The sequence below is a fragment of the Narcine bancroftii genome, chromosome 5 (genome assembly GCF_036971445.1).
Source record: "Narcine bancroftii isolate sNarBan1 chromosome 5, sNarBan1.hap1, whole genome shotgun sequence".
Taxonomy (NCBI): Eukaryota; Metazoa; Chordata; class Chondrichthyes; order Torpediniformes; family Narcinidae; genus Narcine; species Narcine bancroftii.
This window is the reverse complement of record NC_091473.1, coordinates 41,879,680-41,905,944: the sequence shown is the minus strand read 5'-3', so window position 1 is coordinate 41,905,944 and position 26,265 is coordinate 41,879,680. Positions and strand designations below refer to the sequence as shown.

Here is a 26,265-nt window from a genome sequence, read left to right as displayed (position 1 = left end):
CCAACTCACCCATGCTAACCGTACCATTCCTTTTGGCGACTTTCAGCCCATATCCTGCTACTCCTTTTCCTATCCAAAAGCTTACTGTAAAAATTCCTATCTAAAGAGTAATTTCACATTTCATATATTCATATGACAAAGGAGATGGCCATTAGGCACATCAAATCTATGACAATTCCAAACATCCCCTTCAGTCCTTTCAGAGACTCAGGTCAAGATCAAACTTGGATCACTGGAGCCATGTCAGAGCAGCTATGCCATCCCGTTGATGTATTACCAACCTTTGTGTTGAAGTTCAATATTTGCTTCATACAATAAGATCTTTAAAGAAGATGAGTTTCTTCTTCAGGCAGATTAATAGAAAAGTTAGTTGACCAAAATAAATGGTTGGCCTTACTTGTGGAAATTTGGGATTAAATTTGGTTTAAACATTAGAATGTCTTCCTTTTTTGCAGACTGAAAGGATAAGTGCCATCACAATGTGCTCAATACTTTTAAAAAAAGATAACTGGGATCCCATTAATTTCATCATTGAGGACACGCAAAGCATCATCATTAGAAAATGATGAAAAATTGTGAGCACTGATTTTTCAACTGCTGCTTGAAGATTATCTCAAATCCAGAACCTGCATCAACAAAAAGTCAAGCGGGAGGAGTCACGTGATGGAGTAGTGGCCGGACGGTGAACTCCAGCCCTCTCCAGAAAAGTCGGGAAAAACAAGAGAAAACACAAAGGCACAGAAATAAAAGTTACAGAAAAGTGAGTATAAAGGTGGAAAGAAGATGGCGACAAAAAAAGAAAAGTCGAAAGCAACGGTAAGAAGAGAGGAAGAGAAGACAAAGGAGGAAAAAGGTGAAGGCCTTACCTGTCCGAAGAGGCCCGCTGCGGAGAGAGAAACCCGCTCCCTCAGGTCGGTAAATAATGGACTACAAAAATGGCTCGCAGAGCCGAACAAAAGTGCGCAACCGCGCATGCGCGAAGTTTCGCGCATGCGCGATGCGAATGAAAAGAAACACACCGACGGGAGGGGGGACCAGCTGGGGAGTCGATCTCCACAGCCGGCAACGACAGCTGCAGAACACCTGCAGCAAGAAGAGACCACAGAAGACAATAGAAACAAGATAGAAGAGGAGGAAAGGGCAGCAAAGAAACAACAGATGGCCAACCCAGAGGAAGAAGAAGAGGAAGAGTATGGTGAAATAGAAGAAGAAAAGAGAGGCAAGGTAAAGGATATACTTGCTCTTATTAGAGGATACATGGAATCATTTAGAGAATGGCAAACACAGGAATTTAAGGATTTAAGAAAAAGAATAAACAACACAGAAGAGAAAATAAATAAAATGGAGATGACCTTAACAGAAATGGGAAAGAAAATGGACAAGATGGAAGAGCGGGCAGTAGCAGCAGAAATGGAGGTAGAAGACTTAAAAAAGAAATTGGAGGAATCTAATAAAAAAACTAAAGAGACACAAGAACTACTAGCTCAAAAAATAGATACAATGGAAAACCATAACAGAAGAAATAACATAAAGATAGTGGGCCTTAAGGAAGATGAAGAAGGCAAGAATATGAGGGAGTTTATAAAAGAGTGGATCCCTAAGACCCTAGGATGTCCAGAACTACAGCATGAAATGGAAATAGAAAGGGCACATAGAGTATTGGCCTCTAAACCACAACCACAACAAAAACCAAGATCTATTGTAGTAAAATTCCTAAGATATACTACAAGAGAAAAGGTACTGGAGAAGACAATGGAAAAAGTAAGAGAGGGCAACAAACCACTGGAGTATAAAGGACAAAAAATCTTCATTTATCCAGATATAAGTTTTGAACTCCTAAAGAAGAGAAAAGAGTTCAATACAGCAAAGGCGATTTTATGGAAGAAAGGGTATAAATTTATACTAAAGCATCCAGCGGTATTGAAAATATTTATTCCAGGACAACAAAACAGACTATTCGCGGATCCAGAAGAAGCACGAAAATTTGCAGAACAATTACAAAAATAGACTGAGGGAGGAAGACGGGTAATGAGAGTTAAAATGATCACGACTGATATGTATGTGGGTAAAGACAAAAATAGACTGAGGGATGAAGACGGGTAATGAGAGTAAAAATGATCACGATTGATATGTATGCAGGTAAAGAGGTATAAGAGTGAATAGAGACAATGAGCATACATGAATGTATCTGTACTTAGAGGAAAATATGGATAGTATAGACAAGAATTAATAAGGGAAGGTAATGGAATAGAGAGAATAAGGAGGGAATTAAAAGAGGGACCTTTGTGACATATGAAAAGTGAAATCTTTTCTGGGGGAGGCGGGGTGGGGGGAAATAGCGGTCACTGCAAAATCAGTTGACGCTTGCGAGTGGATTCGCAAATCCAAATGGAGAGGGGAGATGTGGTTGTCCGACAAGGGATAAAGGACAACTCAGGAGGTGAAGGGGAGATTGGGGATAAATAAGATAGAAATAGGAGAATAAGGAAAATGTTAGATGTTGTAGGAATGTTGTCTTATAAAGAGTTGAAAATAAGAAAACAGAAATGGAAAAGGAGGAAAGGTAATGATGGAAAAACGGAAAGAGAAGATAAACAAAATATAAAAGGGCTACGCTGAACTATATGTCTTTAAATATTAATGGAATACATAACCAAATTAAAAGGAAGAAACTACCAAATTTAAATGAATAAATGTATTCCATTAGAAAAAATAACATATTGGTTAAGAAATAACATTGAAATATTCGAACAAGTATAGGAGCCTTACATTAAATACAATAGCGAAAACCTACCGGGGACAAACATTACCTAAGTTGATGGAAGGAGAAGGAAAGAAAAGAATGGACTCAGTAGAATTTCTGGTGTAATTTGGTTGAATGACAACATTGTCTGACTGGCTTAATGCAACCTAGATTGTATACCTAAAATGGATGAGAGGGGGGGGTGGGGGGGTGGTTTGGGAGGAAAGGGGGGGGGGGGAGAAAAAGTCACTGTATATGTGTGAAAAGAAATAGTGTATATCATGGCTAATGTGATTTATGGTGTGAAAAATAAAAAAAATTTAAAAAAAAAAAAAAAAAAAAAAAAAAACAAAAAGTCAAGCGGATTTGAGGATTGTCACCTCCAAAATATGCACCAGACCAATTTGGATGGAAAATCACTACTACTTAATTGTCACCGAGTCAGAGTCTGACACTACCTACCAAATTGCACTACAGGTACCTTTACCAACTGAATGCAGTGGATTACAACATCACAGCTCGATCGTTCTCCATTTACAGTACTCTTTACAAATTAGAAAAGTTAGAGGAGATATTTATTTGCAAGAATGATTATATTTTTGATGCTTGAAAAAATGAAAATAGATTTGAATCTGTGTCAGGTTTGGCAAATTAAAATTAAATACAAGAACAATAAAATTCATTTGCGCATGAGTAACAATGGGACAATGGCAGGGATGTCTAACACCATAAAAACTTTTAAGTGCACCAAAGGGTACATATGAATTACTTTTTGGCATTCTCCTCGCAGGACATGTCTACTTTAATCAAAACAAGCAGTATGATGCAATACAAATCAAGCACCAAAATTAATATATCACAATGTAATATTTTTATTCAGTTAGCTGATTAATTACCAGTAGCATTTGTCATTATTCTCCAAGAGCTTGTCCACCATGTGTTCCACTCGCACAAACCAACTTGGAACAGCTTTATAAATAAGTGGAGTGTCTGACCTATGAAGAGATAATAACCCATGAAATGGTTGGAGAGACAAATTAAAAATACAGTTGTTGATTTATAATTTTCACCAACAAACACAGAACTCAACAACAAGCCCAATTCTATCTTACAAAACAATACTTTATCACCCAGGCCATTCTGAAGATAATCCAGCAATTGCTTTCTCAAGGTAAAGGTTATAAAGTAATTCTCTAAGTCAGGGATACGAGATAATCCAACAAATCTAACAGTATTTCAATTAACTGAGCTCATTGCTAAAGAATGTTGTGACTAACTGATTTAAAGGAAACAACTTTGTCCTCACCAAATTTTAATCTTACTCACACTTAACTTAAAACAGCAAAAATTACCTGTCAAGTTCATATTGTTCAATTTCAGAAAAATAACTTTTAAAAAATAATTCATCTACCACTAAATCCAGATAATTTAATTTTAATTTGTAATTGGGATCTTGCTATAGGTTTGAAAAGATTGGTAAAATAATTAGAAGGGAGATAAGAAAAAGTTTACACAGAAATCATCAAAGATTTGTAACTCACTACCTGAAAAAATGGGAAGTTGATGCCTTCACCATATTTCCACAGTGTAGGATGTGACCGTGAAGAGTCCTGACTATTGACTACTGGTTCGGCAAGGTGGGATATTGCCAAGATGATTGCCATTGAACAGTCCTGACAGAATGTCTGTGTTTCAAATGTTTTGATTCCATTTTGAATGGTTTCTTCTATTTTATTTCATATAGTATGGCTGCACAGGACTCAATAAAGCTACTTTGCATATTACTTTGCATACCTATTGTCAATAGGTCTGGGCTTTTAAAGAGCAATAGAAATATATTAGTGTGTTATCTTGAAATTTAGAGTTCAATACTACAAGGTAGAAAAAACCCTAACAATATTACATATCATAATTATCTGAGGAATTATGGCCAACCACGACTCCAGATCATAGATTGAATAAACTATGAACAATAACATCTTGAAAATGGAGCACTGAAATGGCAAGTCCAAGAGATAGGGTTCCTTTCGTCACAATAAATTATGCAAATTATCTTATTCACAGATTGTGATAATATTCTCTGGTCTCAAATACTCTTTGATACTACACAAACTATGTGATAAGCACTGCCTCCTTTCAGGAATCCTGATCATAAATTTCCAAGGTTTATACCAGAGTTCATTTAGACTGAATGACCTAAATTGCTCAGGTCACTTTACCAGCATTCAGTTGTTAAAATCCAAAGAGCAATACAAAAATTTTTTTTTAAAACTTTCTATTCACAAATAGGTTACAAATATTTGACGAGGGAGAGATGCTTGCAAAATGATTGTGTTACGAGCCCAAAGGACTCCAAAAACCAGCAGCAACAGAAATTCCCCCAGACAAAAATATTTTTAATTTTCTTCATACATAATATCAATACTTAACTTAATCCCCTTCTAATTCTAAGCACGTGTTTGTAATGTGTGTGTGTGTGTTCAGGAAAGTTCTTTGTTTCACTATCTATTCATTCACTTTTCACTTCTCCAAGTTCTCTGGTATCAGGCAATTTTCCACACTGTGCACAGAATTTAACGTTTACAATCTTCACCAGGCTCTGGTGCTTCAACTTAAATTGTTACTGCTCAAGAAGGTCTTTGTTGGTTTCAGAGAGATATTTGTTGCTCGTTGTACACACACAAATTGATCTCCTTCAATCAGCCACTTCAGTGTCTTACCAAAGAAACTTGCCTGCTCGTGGGTTTTTCCCAAGAGATACCCTCTTCTTCCAGGTTACCACAGAGAGTTCTTCTTTTTCCCCCAAGTAACCAGCCAAAGGCTTGTGTAATTGACTACAAGGGTTTGGAATAGGCTGAACTCAGAACTCAAAGCCCATCTTGAAATGGGGTCTTGCAGCAAGTCTAGAAAACTTGCAGACCTGAACACCAACTGCTGCAGTCAACTGACAGTGTGTGTGTGTTTGTGTGTGTGTCTCTCTCTCTCTCTCTCTCTCTCTCTCTCTCTCTCCACAGAATGACCTGTTTTTTTCCTCTCTTAGAGCAGCAAACTTCAACCAGAAATTTGGATTGCTGACACCAGTTTAAAGGATTAATCAGTCCAATTAACACCTACTTGTGTGGTCTCCACAGGCACCACTCTTCATGGTTTCTGTAAAGTCAATGGTAGACATGAAGGCTCCATCAACACAAATTTTTGCATTCCAAGTGAGATGTCTTTTGTGAAATGTTAATGTGTCTTCTAGAATGTAAACTAATACCTAAACTCCCACAATCTAACCTTTCCCCATAAGATATATTTTATTCCATAATTGTATTAACTTATTCTGTAACAATTGGCACTGTATGGTTTACATGTGCCATTGAAGAAACAATTCCACATCTGAATTTTGGGGTTGAAATAGAATTTCATGGAATTCCATGGCATATTTGAAATTGGTCCTTGGGTACTGATAGGAATAATTCCAGTGAGATTTTGGTATATGCTGGATGGCCACTATTCTCCAGATCTGTTAGTTTTCTTATCAAAATTAAATTGTCCACTATAAAAAAAATAAACAAAGGAAAATAGTGCAGTCTTTTTCTATTGTCATATTTGCATATAGATTTTGTATATTGCAATGTTAGCTATTAATTATACTATAGCACCCCACCAGACTTAGCCCCTCAATGCCTGGTAAAGGAAAGACCCTAAAAAGTGGTCCTACCCTACAAAACCTTTGAGTCAAATGTACCAAGTTTCTGTGAATCCTTCAGCATGTATTCCTACAGCTTGCAATGTGCTGGTTGGCAGCATACCTTCACTGACACCCCACTGTGCTGGAAGACGAGCAAGTTTCAGGCAGGCAAAAAAAAAATAGAACACTTCAAAGATTTGCTCGCCATCCTTGCTCAGGGGCCATCTTCTCCATATCATTCCAGTGTTAGTACATGTGTTGCTTTATTAGTCAGTTGTATTGATGGTAGCAATCCTCAGACAGGTTTTCACATTTGAACTCAGGAAGGATGAGATCATTCCTGCTCCTCTGGACTCTACATTACACTGAAGAAGAAAAAAAACTCACTCCTTTCAAGTTCGTTTGAAAAGTTGCAGAAAGAACCTGTAAATGTAAGCATCATTATGAAAGCTCCACTCAACCTCCAAATAATTTTGGAAATGATCCTTGATTGACTGAACCCTGACAGAACAATTACAGTATATCTACATGGCAGTTTGTGTAATGTAAATTTTTGCCATTATGGATTTCATAAATCCCCATGAAAAAATGATACAAAAGAAAAAAATAATTCTTACAAAATGTATGTGAGTAAACATAATGAACACAAAATGTTAAACAACAAATATCAATTTTTGTCAAGGGTTCATGTTACATAAAATTGTAATTTTAGGTTTTCTAGAAATGTAATCCCTCTGTGGGGAAAATATAGTGTAGGGGATGAGAGCCTATTTTGAGTGGCACTAGTGTGATATTATTAGTGAAACATGACCTTGTGCACCCTTATGTCACAAGCAAAATTTGGTGACACAAGCCTGAATTTAAATTGCCCTCCGACGTACACCTGATACAAGCCCTGTTTATAACGCAGAGTGAAACATGAAAGTCTGCTGGTGTTGTGATTATAGTAAAAACGTACTAAAATGTTGGAGGAACTCAGCCAGTTTTTTTTTCCACATCCGTAGGATTCAGAGATATAATGCCGACGTTTCAGACCTGAGCCCTTCTTCACGGAATAAGCAGAATGAGCCAGAAACAGGAAATCTCAGAATTTAAACAATGGGGGAGAATCCAGACTTCTGGCTTATTCCTTCAAGAGCTCAGGCCTGAAATATCAGCAAAATATCTTTGTCTCCTAAAGAGACTGAAAAAATCGGCTGTGTTCCTCCAGCATTTCAGTGTTTTTATTATAACTCAAACAATTTACTGTGTTGTTACGTTCAGGACCATGAAATAATTTTCAGTTAGGAATTCTATGGTTAAAGTCATGCTGATATTGATCCAATTAATTTATGTGAATGTATGGTATTTACTGACCATTTCTATGGTTCTACAATCTCTTTTAAGCTTCTTGCAGAACATTCAAATTATTTTGTCAATAAATTTTGGAACAAACTTACTAGGAAATTTGGAGAGGAAAATCCTAATTTCAAGGAAAAGTCATACATCTTATCACAATCATGTAATTGATTTTAGTTTATTCATTCTTCCATTGGATTAGTAATTTAAGAATGTCAGAACAAATCAAAGCAGGGTGATCATCACCAGTTTAAAAAGTAATAAAATCACAATATAGGAACAAACCAATAATAATCTGAAGATAACTCAAAACTCAGCTTCAATTTCATCCTAAAATGGTTTCTTGTTTTTTCATTGTACATTAACACCCAGTTAACATTATATCTAATTAACTGTCATGCACCACTTCCACTTCTCCCTTAGCAGCTGAATGATTTAACATTTGAACATGTGCAGGACCAATAGCACAAGATTTAAATTTATTAATAAACTGACATGGAAAATAAAAATAATAGTTCAATATTTATCTTCCATTTCGTCCGTTGAGGATCATTTACAACCTATGGAAAAGATTAAAACTACAGCACTATACACTTTTCCTACTAATTTCACTTTTTTGATAGTTTTGTTTTGTATTTTTTTTTAAATTAAATTTTGGGTGTTAAAATTATAGTGAAAAACCCTGTTATGCATGTCACATTTGTGGTCCGAAATGTGAAGTTAATAAAACATTAAACACAAGTTTATTAGGTAAACTTCTGAGTGTCTTTATTCTCCCGTTTCCATTGTTCTCCTGCTTGAGTTCTTATCTCTCTCTCATACCACGTGACTTCCGGTATATCTCATACATATTCATTATCATGACATCCCTCCTTTAATCAGAAATAAACTTTACCTTCACTTACCAATATCCCTCGGAAACATACAAACATCGTAACTAATGGTAATACTATAACTCAACTACATAAAATTTACTTCCTACTGCACTCATACATGCACTTTATGATATAGGATTAAAATACTGTCCCAAAGTTCTTATTAAAACTATGGCACAAAGTCTTCGTATCGTTTGGGCACTTTCCGGTTTCGTTTCGGCCTGCCTGCGATATTGTCGTCGCTTCTCAGTTGTTCACTCTCGGCGTCGGCAATACTGCTCACCACAGCTTCGGGTGTTTCTGGCGCTCTAGTCACTTCATCAGTAGTGCTGGTAACTGCCTCTGGAACATCATCAGGTCTCTCAGTTTCAGCATCTCGTATTGGCCTTTCAACCTCTTCGCTCGATGTATCTCTGGACTGGTACCTTTTTACACTTGATACATTTCTCTTATACAGGACTCCAGTCGGAGACTTGACTGTCACCATACTGCCACTTCTGGATACGACAGTATAGGGTTGATGGTAATAAGGTGTGTCTAGCTTACCACCAGTTTCATGCCTCACTAGAATATTATCTCCTGGCATGATGTCTGAGTACTTGGCTCCACGTTTCGAATCTGTGTACAGCTTTGCTGCACCGTTCTTTTCTGCATCGTGGTCCCTCATCTCCTGGTCGTCTCAGATTTCCTTTATTTCTGGCATTTTTGTGCGGATTTTTCTCCCAAAAAATGCTTCTGCAGGACTTTTTCCAGTGGTTGCATGAGTCGTTGCTCGATAGACAGCCACATAAGATAGCAATGCTTCTCGCCAATTTTGTCCTTCTGCGTGTGGAATTCTCAATCGTTTTTCAATGGACTGATTTTGTCTCTCTACTTCTCCATTGGCTTGCGGCCATTTCGGAGTTACTTTATGATGGTGGATACCTGTGGTCCTCATGTATTCCGCAAATGTCTCTGAAATGAATTGTGGACCATTGTCAGAGTATAATGTAACAGGTAATCCATATCTTGCGAATATCTCTGCTAACGCTTGTATTGTTTTTTCAGTGGTTGTGGACTTCAACACCACGTACTCATAGTTTCTGCTGTAGTAATCTATCACTACCATAATTGATTCACCCGTCGGTAAAGGTCCAAGAAAATCAACAGCTATGTCGATCCATGGTCCTGTCGGAAGTTGCGTACTCCGGATCGGTTCTGGCGGATTACTCCTACTTGTGATTTGACATCCGTGACAAGTTTTAACAAATTTCTCTGTGTCTTTATCACAACCTGGCCACCATAACTTGGTCCTGAGGTTTTGCTTGGTACTAACAATGCCTAGGTGTCCTTCATGCGCTAAGGATACGATCTTCGGTCTCAATCTTTGCGGTATCACCAATCTGCAACCTCTTAATACACACTGTCTGATGCAACAAAGTTCGTCTCTAATGGGAATGTAAGCCTGTGAGTACACTTGTCCCATTGTCCACTCTGTATGCATTCTCTTACTTCCATGAGTTCTGGATCATGTTCGAATTCTCTCTCTCTCGACTTCCTTCGTAGTCACAGCTTTCGGTGTCGACTGAATAGCTACGAAGCGTACAAAGCTCCCTGTTTCTGTTCCCAATTCTGACTTGGATTGTGCTCCTCCATCTTTCACCAATCTGGACAGTGGATCTGCAATGTTTGCTTTCCCTGCAATGTGGATTACTTTATATTTGTAGGGTTGTAGTCTGAGTACCCATCTCTCTATTCTGGCACATGGTTTGGATCTAGGTGCATAGATCACCTCTAATGGCTTATGATCTGTGATGAGTTCAAATTCAATGCCATATAAATATGCATGGAACCTCTCACAGGCCCATACAAATCCGAGTGCTTCTTTCTCCGTCTGAGAGTATCTTCTTTCCACATCTGATAACGATCTGCTGGCATAGGCAATGATTCGTGGTCCTCCATCATGCATCTGGACAAACACGGCTCCTAAACCAACCGGGCTGGCATCCGCTATGACTTTGGTTGATGCCGCCGGATCGTAATATCCAAGAGTTTTTGCATCTGTCAGGCTTTGCTTCAGCGCTGTGAACGCTTTCTTCTGCTCAGATCCAAAATGAAATGGTACACCTTTCCTGGTTAGTTTCCTTAGTGGTTCTGCCACTGTAGCGAAATTAGGAATGAACTTTGCACAAAAATTAACCAATCCCAGGAAACTCCTCACCTCTGTTGCGTTCTGAGGTGCACGTGCCTCTGCAATAGTTTTCACCTTGGCCTCTGCAGGGTTTAGTCCTTTCCATGTAAGTCTGTGTCCCATGAAGTCCATTTTTGACACACCGAACTGGCACTTATTTCCATTCACGGTAAGGCCTGCCTCCTGTAGTCAAGATAGTACACGCCTCAACCGTTTGTCATGCTCTTCCTTCGTTGGTGCATGGACTATGATGTCGTCAGAAATGTTGGCAACTCCAGGAATGCCTTGGATCACTCGATGGATTTCATACTGTTAGATCTCCGAAGCTGCATTAATTTCAAATGATAGTCTCTTGTAACGATACAATCCACAGTGAGTCACAAATGTAGTTACATCTCGGGAACCTGGATCCAGCTCTAATTGATGATAGCCCCATTTCAGATCAATTTTTGAGAATATCTTACTGGTAGTTAGTTCTTGAAGTATTTCCTCCACCGTTGGTATAGGGTGTCGTTCTCTAATCATAGCTTCATTGGCCATTCTCATGTCAACATATAGTCTTATGTCACCCTTTGGTTTGGGCACAATCACTACGGGACTGACCCATTGTGTTGAATGTTCCACCGGTTCAATAATGTCTTGTTCGATCAATTCTTTAATTTTGGCTTTGACTTTCCCACGAAGTCCAAACGGAGTTCGGCGCATTGGTTGTGCCTTAGGTTTGACCGTTTCATCTACCGCTAGCTTCAATTGTCGACCTTTCAGCTTTCCTACTCCTTGGAAGACTGCGGGGAATTCTTGCTTCATATCCTCGTATGACTGAATTGAATTGACACAAGCTCCAATATGAAGTATTGCCAGGTCTTGCGCTGTGCTTCTACTCAGCAATGGTTCTCCCCTCTCTTCTATGACCATAAACTCTGCTTCGGTGCACTTATCTCCAGCTTCAACAGTTGCAGTAAAACATCCAATGGTCTGCAATGGCTTTGTTGCTGTGTATGGATACAGTTTCTTGGAACACTTCTTTGAGGTACAGATGATCTTTTTCCTTTTCAACTTCTCCCATAAATGTCGATCAATCACATTACTGTCACTGCCTGAGTCTACAATGACCTGAACTGTCACTCCACCAATGATCACTGGGACTTTCTCATGATGTACTTCATTCAACGTAAATTGGTAACAACTCTGTTCCTCCTGGGTATCATCATCGTCACCGTCTATCTGGCGAATGGTATCTTTCTTTCCAGGATACTTTCCTTTCCCCCAGGCTTTGCCTTTGGAAGTTGTACTCTTCCTCTTCTGGTCTGCATTGGACTTGCTTTTGCACTTCTTTGCAAAATGGTCCTTACCTCCACACTTTCTGCAAACTTTGCCTTTGGCCGGGCAATATGGGTCTTTTCCAAAGTGACCTCGGTTTCCACATCGATAACACTCCACGTCCTGTGTCAACGTATATCTTGGCTGATTATGGCGATGTGAGAGCCTCTTAATTTGCTGGCTTGAGTTGTCTTTCAGGGTCATGGTATGAAATTGCCCTTCAACAGCCTCTAATGCAGCAGCAATGGTTAAAGCATCGGTGAGTTCCAACTCACTCCCTCTTTCCAGTAGACGTCTTCTGAGTTTATCTGATCTGCAGTGCTGTACGACTTGATCCAATAATTGGTTGTCCAAATCAGCTGGCATGTAATTGCATCCAACAGCTAGCTGGCGTAGTCTCGTCATGTACTGAGCAATTGTCTGGCCATCTTCTTGTCTCGTTCTCCGAAACAAATGGCGTTGAAATGTAGCATTCGGTGTCACTACATAGTGTGCATTTAATGCATCTACCGCTTTCCGGTACTCATCCTTTCTTCCAGTATTCAAAAGTGTCTTAAATGTTTCCCGAACTGAGGGTCCTGCAGTGAAAAGAAGTAACGCCCTACTCTGCGCTTTTTGTTCAACTGTACTGGTATCTAGAAATAGGCCACGACTGTCGGCGTAGGATTCAAATTCTTCCAGCCATGCCTTCCACTTTACACTTACAGTGCTTGCATCACCCGTTGGGTCAAAATGAGCAATTCCACTATGCATTAGAAAGTCACTGTTTGCACCAGCCATGAGGAAATATTCCAGCCCCAAAAGTACTGAGTCACAGAGAAAATCTTTATCACCTTGAAGTTGTCTGTAATCCTCTGTAATCTTGTTTAGTCTTTAATTTTCTTCAAGCTTCTTTCATCCTCGTCGCCAATGTCACATTTGTGGCCCGAAATGTGAAGTTAATAAAACATTAAACACAAGTTTATTAGGTAAACTTCTGAGTGTCTTTATTCTCCCGTTTCCTTTGTTCTCCTGCTTGTGTTCTTATCTCTCTCTCATACCACGTGACTTCTGGTATATCTCATACATATTCATTATCATGACAATGCGCAATTCAAACAACCGACACCCTCAAGCAAATAAAATCGCGGAAAATAAATAGGTAACAAAATATAGAGGTTTAAAATTGGTGCACCTCACCATTAGTTCACCAATCAAACAACCTGCAATCTCAAGCAAATGGAAAATTCACTTAGCAATTGTGACAGAGTATATAGAGGTGTTCGGGAGATAAATTGGGTAACGTTTGTTAGAGCAGGTCACACATAAGCACTTTAAAACACAGATTTTATTCCAGGAGCTTTTGCAAGAGGGCTCAAACTCATGATAGACGGTCATTTGAAAAAGGCAACAAATGTAACAACAGGCAGTAGCAGCTTTGTCTGGAAAAGAGCATTTACTATCTGGAAGCTCCTGTGATCTTTGCAGACAGAGCAGAAAAAAAGAAGCTTTGCTCTCAGAGAGGAGAGAGGAGAGAGTGAGGGAGAGAGAGAGGAGAGAGACATAAACATCGGATCCAGAGGGATAAGCTGGCAAGCTTTGGAAGACAGCCTGGTCAAAGGAGAGGACTGGCTGTCCGGTGTTTCCCTTAGAATAGAAGAAACAGAAAGGAACTCTGTGATGACCTGAAAGAAAAAGGTTATCATCTGGAGAACCCGGAAGGGGACAAGTTTCGTCAGCAAGACACTGGAGTGGCTGATAAAAAGGAATCAGTTGTGGATGTGCTGGAACAAGAAAAACTCTCTCTCTGAAAACCAACAAGAACCCTTCTGAGTGGTAACCATTTACCTGTTAAGCACCAAAGCCTGGTGAACTTTATTAATGTTAACTTCTGTGCACAGTATAAGCATTGCCTGCAACCAGCGAGATTGAACTGTGAACCTAAGAACTTTGCTGAACTTGCACACACATGCACTAAGCATTAGAAGGGGATTAAGTGAGTCAATAGAGATAAGTTAAAGTTTGATTCTATTTTCATGTTCAAAGACAATTAAAAGCAACTTTTGTTTAAGTAAACCTTTTTTGTGGTGCATATTTATTACTGCTAGGTTTTGAGGTCCTCTGGACTAACATAATCTCCATTGGTGCCAGATAGATACTGTACTTTCTTAGAAATGAGGCCCATTTCGCTAAATGCATTACCTATATGGTAAGTGAAAGGACATTTTCACAATCTCTCAGGGCAATCCCTAGCATCTTTATGTGATGGTTATATTTTTTACTAAAATGGAAATGAATACCTTATCACTAGAAAACATGGATCTGATTCAGCTGCTTAAGAATGTATAGAAATATGCTGGTGCATTCAAAAACTTTTCAATAATCCCCAAGCATGCAAGAGCTAAAAATAACAACACAACTAAAACATTAGAAAATAGTCCAATGCAAGTTGAGCATGTAAAGAAACAAATTTTAACACCAAGGCTGCTGGAATACAGAAATCCATGCTCTAAAATAGAATAAAACCAAAGCTAAAGTTTCAAAGCAGATTATTGTTTTACCAAACAAGACATTAACTTTGGAATCAGATTCAAACATTATTTCCCTGTCAAAAATCTAATGCTATCTGTTGTTACTGCCAATTATGCACCAACCCATACTTTATCTATCAATTTTCACCTCAGTAATATTGCTCTTACCTCAACATAAACCCTCTCCCTTGCCTTCTGATATATCCTAAGTGTATTTGAACACATGAAATAAGTTCCAAAAGGCAGAAAAAAAAAGAGTATCAGAAATTGAAGAACTGTGAAGGGGGTTGAATATAGGAGAGATCAAATAACAAAAGGGTAAATGATCAGAGTGAAAGGGAGTATTACCAGGACAACTGACAAATCTACCAAATCACCTGATATGCAATCCGCCTTGTGGATATGGGCACTACTAGCTAGGCCAACATTTTATGCCCATCCCCAATTGGCCTTCACAACTAGAATAGAAGTTTGTGCAATGCGGTGACAGCACAGCGACCCAAATTCAAATCCAGTGTTATCTGTAAGGAGTTTATATGTTCTCCTTGCTTCTGCATGGGTTTCCTCCTGGTGTTCCAGTTTCATCCCACCCTTCAAAACATATGGGGGCTGTAGGTCAATTGGTGCAACGGGGTGAAAGGGCCTGTTATTGTATTGCATCCTTAAATATATTTAAAAAAATGTGGTTCCCCACCATAAGTTACCATACTGGAGCCCTGTAAAATTACAGGTACACAATCTTTTATCTGGACATCTAAAATCCGGAAAGCGCCAAAAATCGGCATTTTTTTCCTGGTGCTGGTACAGAGAGAGTGACAGCAGCATGACTCGGGCGGGCGGGGGGGAGGAGAGAGACGGCAGCGCCACTCGGGTGAGCAAGTGGGGAGATGACAGCGCCATTCGGGTGGGCGGGGGGGATAGACAGCAGCGCGACTTGGGTGGGCGGGGGGAAGAGATGGCAACGCGACTTGGGATGGAGAGACGGCAGCGCCACTCGGGTGGGCGAGGGAGAGCGATGCCAGCGTGACTGTATGGGGGTGGATACGGCAGCACAATTCCGATGTGCTTAAATCTGGGGCAGCTGGCTTTTGTTCTGAAATCCGGAAAAATCCAAAATTCGAAACACACTGTCCCCCCAAGGGTTCCAGATAAAGGATTGTGTACCTGAACTGGTAAATTAGTATTAGGTGCTTAGATTTTGCCAATTAAAGTTAGCATTCAACTTTGAACATGGCAGCATGGTTAGTGTCATGGTTAGCACAAATTTATTACAGTGCCAGTAATGTAGGGTCAAATCCAGCATTGTCTGAGAGGATTCATACACTCTTCCTCTGTCATGTGGGTTTTGTCCAGGTACTCCAGTTTCTCCCACATTCCAAAGACGTATGGGATTAGTAGGAAAATTGGTCACAAGGGTGCATTTGGGCTCCCTGGCTCAGTGGACTGGAAGGCTCTGTTACTGTGCTGCATTTCTAAATTAAAATTTTAAAAAATTAAATGTCTCTGTACAGTATGTCCATGAATAATGTCAATTTATTCAACATTATTTCTTTATAACGTTGATGAGGGGAAAAATACCATGGTATTTTATCTCAATATAAAATTGGTTTTGTTCAACATCATTTCATTGAAGTAGCACTTTCCAAGAATGTACCAACAATGTAAAGACCTGCTGTATATGGAAACTATAGGACTATGTTAATCTTTCTGAGCCTGAGGAATTAGCTAACCTACTTTCTCCTCAGCTCTTGCTCTTAACAAATGGCATAATACAATGTGGAAGGAGTATTTCAGAATATATCAAAGCAGCACACAAATTTGTTTTGCTTTCCTGAAAATTTTGAATCTACTCATCCTTGCCAATATTGTTCCAAACTGTGAACCATATTAGCTTAGATCTAGAAAATTCAATACTCAACTGCAGAATGGGGTTATTATAATGCATTTTTCCTTGATTTCAGTGAAGAGATGATAAACTGAACCCATCAAGTTATTGTCTGTTGTGCATAATGGTGCATAATGGTGAACTGTCAGAACTGTACAAATAAGCATGTTGTTGGGTTTAATTCTTAGATCGATTGAGCCAATTTTAGATGAGATAGTGGCAGAAATGCTCCAACTGAATGCAATAGATTTAGATTTAGATTTCAGATGGCAAATTTCTCTTCAGATTCTGGAGGATATAATTAGAAGATGTGAAAAAGCAACCCTTTAGATGACAGAAATATTTCTGTCAAGCACACCATAACCAGATTTGTTACTTCCCAGAAAGTGATTACATGAGGAGAGTAAGATAATTGGAGGCTTCGATAGCTCAGTGGTTAGAGCACTGGTCTTAAAAACCAGGGGACGCATGTTCATTTCTCACTGGGGCCTCATTTCTGTGACAAAGTGGCGACTCTCTGTCTTCCTTATGGTAGACAAAGTTAAAGAATTTCATCTGTGTTACATCCTAACTGTAGTGTTACGTGTCAACAATGGAACTTTACTCTTTACCTTAGGGTTTTTATTGGCTATTAATTCTTTTTGGATAAATGAGCAACCATTTTCTGTGCTGATAATTGTCCACAATCAAAAATGTTGGGATTCAATTTAAATGGTGACAAGCAAAATTTTCCAGCTGCTCTTACCTCCAGCAAAATGGGTAATTGTGATTGAATGTACCACTGTGAACCAGACGACCCTCATCTTTTAGATATTTCATGATATTCTTGTCTGCATCCTAAAAGATTAGACATCACATAATTCCAAATGTTAAAGTTAAACCTTATGAATAACTGTTAAAAGCCATTTACATGATTCACAAAAAATACAAATGAAATGAAGGCAAACAACTTTAGAAGTTGTATTTATTAAACACTGAAGAAATAAATCTTAATTGAGAATCTTAAGTCTTGTATTTATTATTTTTTTTTAAAAACACAGTTCCATAAAGATCATAATTGTTTGTCATTTGGCACATTTTCTGTTGATCAGCTGAGTCACCCTTTTATGCACCAGAGCATGAAACAACTACCAACCTTCACATATTGTCCAGCAAAGTCTTTCACTTCAGCTGTGAAACAACCAGAGGCATCCACTGGACAGACAGGTGATGAATCTTTTTGGATTATACCATAGTCCACACAAACACGAAAATCATCCTGCAAATTAAAGATTGCACTGAGGTTTTTCTGAGAGAAATTTCAGTGTAAGTTTGCAAAGGGAACTTGGTTTATTCAAAATATTGACAGTAACTTTTGGTAGAGTAAATGACTATTAATTTACAATTTTACTGTGACTTTTGAAATAGTCAATAAACATCACCCGCAAAGCAACAAAGGATGAGAGGTGACTTAATGAAGGTATACAAGGGACTTAAATAGGATGGACAGACAGCACTTTTTTCCCAGGACGACAATAGCAAATAGCAGAGAACAGAGGTTTAAGGTGAGTGGAGGAAAGCTCAGGGAATGACAGAGGTAAGTTTTTTTTAACTTCTCGGTGGGTGCCTAGAATGCCTTGCAAGGGGTGGTGGAGGAGACTGGGACAAGAGGGAAAGAATGCCTTGCAAGGGGTGGTGGAGGAGACTGGGACAAGAGGGAAATTTAAAAGACTCTTCGACAGGCATATAGATGCAAGAAAAATGGATAAGAAGTTGGAAAAAAATGGATTGTTGCAGAGTAGATTTCCTTAGGTTAGCACAACATCGTGGACTGAAGCGCCTGTACTGTGGTGTTATGTTCTATGTTTTAAATGGTGGGGGAACTGGTCTACTCAAGTCATTTTAACAAATGGGACCCTTGTATTCTACAACACCAAATATTCCTTATTCAAGGAGCTAAGGCTCTTCCCCTCCCCCTCCCCCACCATCCTTTTGTTTAGATACCCACCGACACTCTTTCATGTCTTGATGAAGTGCTCAAGCCCGAAATGTTGGTTATGTATTTTTACCTTTGCTACATAAAGGACACTGACCTGCTAAGTTTCTTCAGCATTTTGTGTTTTTACTTCAACCACACTGTTTACAGATTTTTGTGATTTACCAAGTACACACATGTTCATGAGGTAATGGGATACGGAATTAAAATGGTTGACCACTGGGAGAATGGAAAGATGGGTGGAAAAATGGCAGATGGAGCTTAGTTGAACAAGTGTGAGGGATTGTACTTTAGGAAGTCAATTGACAGGGGAAAGAATACAGTACATGATAGGACAAAAAAGAACATTAGAAACAAAAGCAAGTCCCTAGCTCCCTGAAGTGGATAGGGTGATAGTTGTATATATGCTTCTATCCTACAGAGCATTGAGCATAAAAGTTGGGAAGTCTCATTGCAGCTGCATAAAGCTTTGGTTAGGCTACATTTAGAGTACAGGTTGTACCTCTCTTATCTGGTGCTCTGTGGTCCGGCAACTCCCATGGTTCGGCATGTTTGAATCTGCTGCCATTACTACAAACTCCTTACAGAGAGTGCGGAACTCGAACCTTGATCCCGATTGCTAGCGCTGTAAGGGCATTGTGCTAACTGCTACACTAACTGTGTCGCCCCAAGGTATTATTTCCTGTTTGAAGCTTTGTTCTATCTATGATATGTTTACATAGGGAGTTCCTTTAGGGGCCATTTTCTGCTTTCTGGCATTTTCCATGGCCCGGCAATGGCCAAGTCCCAATGTTACTGGATTAAAGAGGTACAACTTGTATTATGTGCATTTCTGATCACTGTATTACAGGAAAGATGTGGACATTTTACAGAGGGTTCAGAAGAGTTTCATCAAAATATTGCTTGAATTGCAGACCACATGCAAAGAAATGGTGTCAGACAAAGTTGAACTATTTGTTCTGGAGCATTGGAGACTGAGGGATGACCTTCTTTCCCTGGGTGGAAATGTTATGTACTAGACAGCATGCATTTAAGGTTGGAGAGGGAAAGTTTTAAGGAGAAGTGTGAGGAGTGTTTTTTTTTCTGCACAGCGCATAGTATGTGCCTGAAATGTGCTGCTGGGATGCAGGTGAAAGATGATATAATAACAAGATTTCAAAGGCATTCAGACAGGCACATGAACAAGCAGGGAATGGAGAAGCATGGATTAGGTGCAGGCCAATGGAATTAGTTTAATTTAGCACAATAGTGACCACAGAAATCATGGGTTGAAGGGCATTTCCCTGAGTTGCACTGTTCTATGTTCTGGAATATTTTAGTGTCAAATACATTGGAGAAGAAGTGAAATTTACAAAAGAGGAATTAAGAAAAAATCTAACATGATTAAGTTAAAAATGTTATCTTATTTTAGCCATGAAAAATTACTTACTGCACCAAAGTATGGAGCCTGGTGTACCACACCTGTTCCCTCTTCCTCCTTAACATAATTGTCCACAAGCACTGAGAATGCTCCAGTTTCTTTGTACTTCAAGGTAAACACATGTTATTTTCAAAAGTACTTAAGAAACAGTATTTAAATCTATATTTAATAAACTTATGAAAAAGGAGTCATATACTGCCCCTTCTCACTAAAGTTTTGCAAAATGTCAAAAACAAAATTAAACCATAATCGACTACCATCAAATTTACAGTTCCAAGTAATGGAAATATGCCAACTACCAATTTCAACTCAATTTGATTCTTACAGATCAAAGTAGCTATGGGAACTTCTATGGGTCCAATCTACAGGTTTAATAGAGCTATTGGGTATGATTTCAACTAATTTGGCAGGGGGGGTGGGAACCTGAGTGATAGGGCAATGGATAGGAAAGAGAAAATAGGAAAAGTTCGGATAGGCAGTGAAATTAAAAGGGCAGAAGAACCAGAAAGGGATCGGAGAGTATGGACGTGCATCAGGTAACAAGGTGATGGGTGTACCAGATTAAAGGTATTATACATGAACGCACTGAGTATAAGACATAAAATGTATGAGCTTGAGGCTCAATTGCATATTGGAGGGTATGATGTTATAGGAATAATAGAGACATTACCGTAGGAGGACAAGGATTGGGAAATTAATATTCCAGGGTTTATGTCCTATCGAGAGGACAGACAGGTGGGTAGAGAGGGTGGGGTGGCTCTCTTGGTGAGGAATGATTTTCAGTCCCTTGAAAGGAGCGACATAAAAGCAGGTGGAGTAGAGTCTGTTTGGAGAGTTGAGAAATTTTTGGAATTTTCCTTTTGGTTTTAGATTTTAGAAGCAGCTCTGACCTGCATTTCACAGCTTTACATGCCCTTCTATCTGTTTTCTCTTTCTCCAAACCCAATTAAATGACTGTAACTAATCTATTCAGTTCTGGCCTTGGATCTCAAAACTATTTACATAATTTTAAGATACTGAACTAATAGAGTTGATGTATAAGAGACAATGCTAAATGTTAACTTCTAATCTTCATTGCCACATACCAAGTCCTAGTCGTATCAATTAAATTAATATTTTATTTCATTCTATGTTCAACAGTGATAAGCTGGACATCTTGCAGTTTAAACCCTATTATTATTTTGGGTTAATTTCTGCAATTAGCAATTAGCACTTTAATGATTTAAAAATATCTACAAAACTTCACCAGAAAGTTTTGCAAAATATACTGTGCTTCACAACCCACTTGTACAGAAAAATATAAAAAAGTTTGATGCTAAATTGAGAGAAAAATTCTCTCAACATTTTTATTAAAGATAAATCCATTTGATATAATTCCTTTTCAATAAAGTCCACATTGCATAAATGTCATAATTAGAACTGGAATATCACAAATATATTTAGATTTCACATCTGACCCACTGCTATTTCAGTATTAGACACAAAACATACAAAAGTGTATAAATTTGTTAAAAGGAGCAATATTACTCATTTAATTTATTATTGAAAATGTTGTATTTAAATCAGCTGCTGAAAGGAGAGTAATAAATCCCTTCATTAATCAAATAATTTAGCAACATTCACCTAAAAAAAGGAAATCAGAAACATCTCATCACTAACTGAACAATCATTCTTACTTTTTTTTTTACAGCTTATTACATTTATTCTCAACATATTAATATATTTGACCATGATTCAAAGAGATTTTCCTTTTGCAAAGCTGAATTTGTAACTTATAATTTTATTAATAACATGGTGCAATGTCTTGTGTCCATCACAGGTAGGGTGGTCATTTCAAAGGAGTCCATGGTTATAGGCTACCATATATATAGTATATATGCAAACACACTGTATATAATATATGATAACCTACAACCATGTTCTCCTTTGGAATGGCCACTTTCACAGCTTAATTATTTTCAGTGATAATAAAATATAGTTGGATGTACTATTGATCATACCTTTAAGAAATAATCAAACAATGGTCTGTATTTCTTGCCTTTCAGGGTAATGCCTTTGAATCTTTATTTGGAAAACAAAAAAACACATTTCCTTGACTTACTTACTTAATGACAGAAAAATGTACTATTAGTCTTCTACACCTGCCAACAAAATAAATAACAATTATCACTTCAAGCTCAAGCTCCAACTGCCCATTAATCTCTACCTGTAGAGAAATTTTAACTGGAAAAAGGAGATTAAAAAAAACCCATAAAATATTAAGATGACAAACATGCAAGGAAAATATGTACAATATCATGAATGCTATTAACTAATCCAGCTTCTACCAAACAATTCAAAATAGACATTATTCACAGCAACCTCTCCATCACTTATCATTTAGTCTCTTTGCCCTCCACTTTCTCCCTCACATACTCTTTTTTTTTCTTTATACCTCTTCCCACTTTCTCTTCAATCACTCTTTAACCATTTCTGGTGAATAGCACAAATATGAAAACTTTGATTTTTTTTCTCTCTCCAGGTATCATCTAATCAGCTGAGTATGCCAAATATGTTTTTGGATCCTGTACTACATTCAAAACTAACCAGCCATGAAATTCTGCATCTCTTCCTTTTTACTCATAACCACTTTTACTTCCAATAAAGAACAAACCCTGAAAAATCAATGTAGCACAATATGAAATAAAGCTCATTGGACAAAATATTTTTGTTTTGTAAAACATAAACACAAAAATATCCAGAGCCCCTTAACTATCTATAGTTTGCTTTGAAGTCAAGCAATATCCTGACTCCCAAGTTCACTTGACATTTTAATGATAATGTGCATCTAAGTAACCCCACATATTTATTTTTAATCAAAACGTTACTTCAAGAAAATGTAAACCTTTCACTGCAAAAATCTGGATTCTTTAAGCAATCCAAGTATAAAAATTATTTGTTATTTTTGCAATATGTTCCAACCTATTATAGCCAGTAATAAATACAGTTCCTACTTTAATTGCTTTCCAGACAGATAATTATTAAATATATTTAGTGCAAGACACAATGACAGAAATTTAGACATCATAACATGCAACCATTTCAATTTACTATTTTTAAAGCAATAAAATAAGCACAGTTGATGACCCAGTGAGGAATTTGTCACTGTTCAAATATGTGTACAAATCTTGCAAATATTTCAGCATTTCTTGTCATCACAGCCCTTGCATTGAATAAATCAAGGAGCTTCAAGAATTAAGACAAAAGGACACAATATGAGATGGAGTAATTAAGCTCAAATATCTTGATGAAAGAGTCATTCAAGTCAGGCTGCAAAGAAAAACTCACTGACCACATTGGCTGCAATTTTATAATGCATCATTCTAGATGCAATATTGCTTGCCTCTGGCGAAAAAGCGTCCTGAACTTTAGATGAAACGTATGCGGAAATTCCAACATGAAATGCAACACAAATCAAAATCTGCCAACCATACATAGAAATAAGTAAATAACATGAGATGCCTGTTCTTTTGCCATTGGAAGGATTTCATAGATTCGGAGATAATTATGCAAATAGGACATTTAGCCACTAACCATTCATGATAATGATCAATCTTCGATTAAAATGTATTTCGGAGTCTCCAGGTGACGCTCATGGAGTGAACACATTTTGGTTTTTGCTCCATAAAATATACTATTTTTAAACCTGTATCCACCTTTGAACTAACTTCACAGAAGTCAGAAAGATCTTTATTATTTCTCTAATTATACTTGAGTCTGAAAATTTTGAAGAAATGACTGAAGGAAAAGCTACACGAGCTAAAACCCGGGCAGAAGAAGGTGACGACCGAGAGAAGAAACAACCAGACATTAAACTAAGTAAGATGACCTTCAATTACTTTTTAAAATTCTTTCGTGATGAATTCAAAGATGTTTGTCGCAAAAAAGACCTAGCTGAACTTCGTACAGCTTTAATTGCCTCAGAAGCTGAAACCAAAAAACAACATACCTTAATTGCAGCTCTTCAAACTGAAGTTCAACAAAAAGAGATTAGACTGACTGAGGTCGAACAGAAACTTTCCAAAGCAATTAAACAGCTAGAAGCGCTCCAGCTGAAAAGCATTGATTCAGAGAACCGTTCCAGAAGACAAAATATTCGTTTGGTTGGAATTCCTGAAGGCATTGAGAAAGGAGATCTCCTGACGTTTTTTGCTGAGCTTTTAAAAGAAGTATACCCATCCGAATTCCCTGCTGATCCACTGCTACTCGATAGAGTACATCGTATCTGGAACCGAAATGCTGAAGCTTCCAAACCCAGAGTGGTGATGGTCCGTATGCATTACGTGAGTACAAAGGATAGATTGATTCGTACAGCCAGAAGACTTGGAAATGTGACTGTTCGTGGCTTTAGTCTAAGAGCCTATGAAGATTTTAGTCCGGAGGTAGTACGGGCTCGAAGACTGTTTAAAGATCTGATGTCCGAATGTTTTGAGAAGAAACTGAAACCTGCGCTCCTGTATCCTGCGAGGCTCAGGATTTCTCCGGAGAACCAAGCTCGTCAAATATTCGACTCCGTGTCTGCAGCACGGAACTACCTGTCGGCTAATTTCCCGTCTAGCGCGACCTCTCAGCCCGAGTGACCGATAAAAAATGCGGTAGATATCGGTCTTTTTCAGGTTAATAGTCAGATTCTGATTTCTGACCATTCGAAAAGTAATAGATCATTATAGCTCTAATTATCCTGCTCATCTTTAACACATTTTTATATATTTTCTTTCTCCTCTGTGAGAAATTTTTTTTTAAATATATAAGTGTATGTTTAATTTTATATTAATCTATACTAATAATATGATTATATTCTTTACTATTTTATTTCTGAGTTATTGAAAATGGCAATTTTTTATTTTTTGTTTATTAAAACTTTTCATGATTTTTTTTACATTCGCCATTTTCTCTTTGTCTTTCTTCATAAAGTAATTTTAAAATGATTTAACTCTTTATGACTTTGTTTTATCAGCAGGTACTACACAATTACAATTTTTCTTTTATTTCTTTTTAAATATTTTTCTTTCAATATTTAGCATTTGATTTTAGCTTGAGTTACCCTTTTTATAAGTTTAGGTGGTGGATCTTATCTTAATATTAGGAGCTGCCGTCTGAAGACATGGGGGTAGGTTTAGTATTATCTCTTCTTTTTTCTCTGATCACTCTCTGGTCAGATGGGGGGCTTTGTGGGTGGGGGGTGGGTTTTGTTTTTCTTTCAGGGGTTTTTATGTTTCATTTTCTTTCGTTTTTTTCTTGATTTTTCTTTTAGAACTACAGATATGGCTGACACGTCGTCATTTCCGGTCCTTCCTTATATCTTAATTCTTCTTCCGGGCGCATGGGTCCCTGCTTTGGTTAGCCCTTTATATACTGGAGGGTTGACCTAAGTAATGGATCAAAACATTAATTTTGTCTCTTGGAATGATAATGGTCTAAACAACATGTTTAAAAGGAGGAAGGTCTTTAAAGTATTCCAGAGACTGAAAGCACAGATTATTTTTTTACAGGAGACTCATGTGAGGAAGGAGGATAATCTGCGTTTTTTTAAATCTTGGAAAGGCCCACAATTTCATGCCAACTCATGCTCTAAGACTCGAGGTGTATCTATTTTTATTGATCCCTCTATTACATTTGTTCAACATGACATCACTGTAGACCCTAACGGCAGATTCTTATTGGTTACTGGGTTATTATTCAATATTAAGGTTGTCATGGTTAATGTTTATGCCCCGAATGTAGATCACCCTGAGTTTTTTAGATCTTTGTTTACTATTTTACCCAATCTAAATGAATATCATTTAATAATGGGTGGGGATTCTAACTGTTGTCTGAATCCCCTGCTAGATAGGTCGAAACCTTCACAGCTCCTACCGAATAAATCGGCTACATATATTAACTCTTTCCTTACTAACTCTGGAGCTGTTGATATTTGGAGATTTCTTCACCCGACAGATAAAGAGTTTTCCTTTTTTTCTCATGTATACCATTCATACTCGAGAATTGATCACTTTTTTATTGATTCACGTTTTATTCCACTTTTAACTGCTTGTAAGTATGACATTATAGCCATTTCGGATCACTCTCCATTACAACTCTCTCTTAAATTCAAAGACTCTGTTTCTACTATTAAGCACTGGCGTTTTGATGTTACATTATTGCAAGATTTAGACTTTGTTAAATTTATGAAAGAACAAATTAACTTTTTTTTTCAACAAATTACACTACGGAAATTTCTTATGGAATATTGTGGGATACATTCAAGGCTTATATTTGTGGTCAAATTATTTCTTACTCAGTAGCTTTGAAGAAATGCATCAAAAACAAGATTC

General features: G+C 37.8%; 1 protein-coding gene and 1 pseudogene across 5 annotated transcripts in view; both read right to left on the bottom strand.

Annotated features, from left to right (window-relative positions):
- The window catches only part of iars1 (isoleucyl-tRNA synthetase 1), a 177,456-nt gene that overhangs the window by 97,002 nt on the left and 54,189 nt on the right, over window positions 1-26,265 (bottom strand). For all 5 annotated transcript variants that reach the window (XR_011357488.1, XM_069937263.1, XM_069937264.1 and 2 more), the window contains 5 exons: window positions 21,913-21,973; window positions 19,922-20,017; window positions 17,653-17,775; window positions 17,263-17,354; window positions 3,640-3,738 (listed from right to left, as the gene is read on the bottom strand). Coding sequence is in view for 4 of the 5 variants with exons in the window: in XM_069937263.1 (XP_069793364.1) it covers window positions 3,640-3,738; window positions 17,263-17,354; window positions 17,653-17,775; window positions 19,922-20,017; window positions 21,913-21,973 (471 nt within the window). In the remaining variant the exon portion in view is untranslated. The remainder of the gene's footprint in view (window positions 1-3,639; window positions 3,739-17,262; window positions 17,355-17,652; window positions 17,776-19,921; window positions 20,018-21,912; window positions 21,974-26,265) is intronic.
- On the bottom strand, window positions 6,593-6,689 carry LOC138765610 (U6 spliceosomal RNA; annotated as a pseudogene).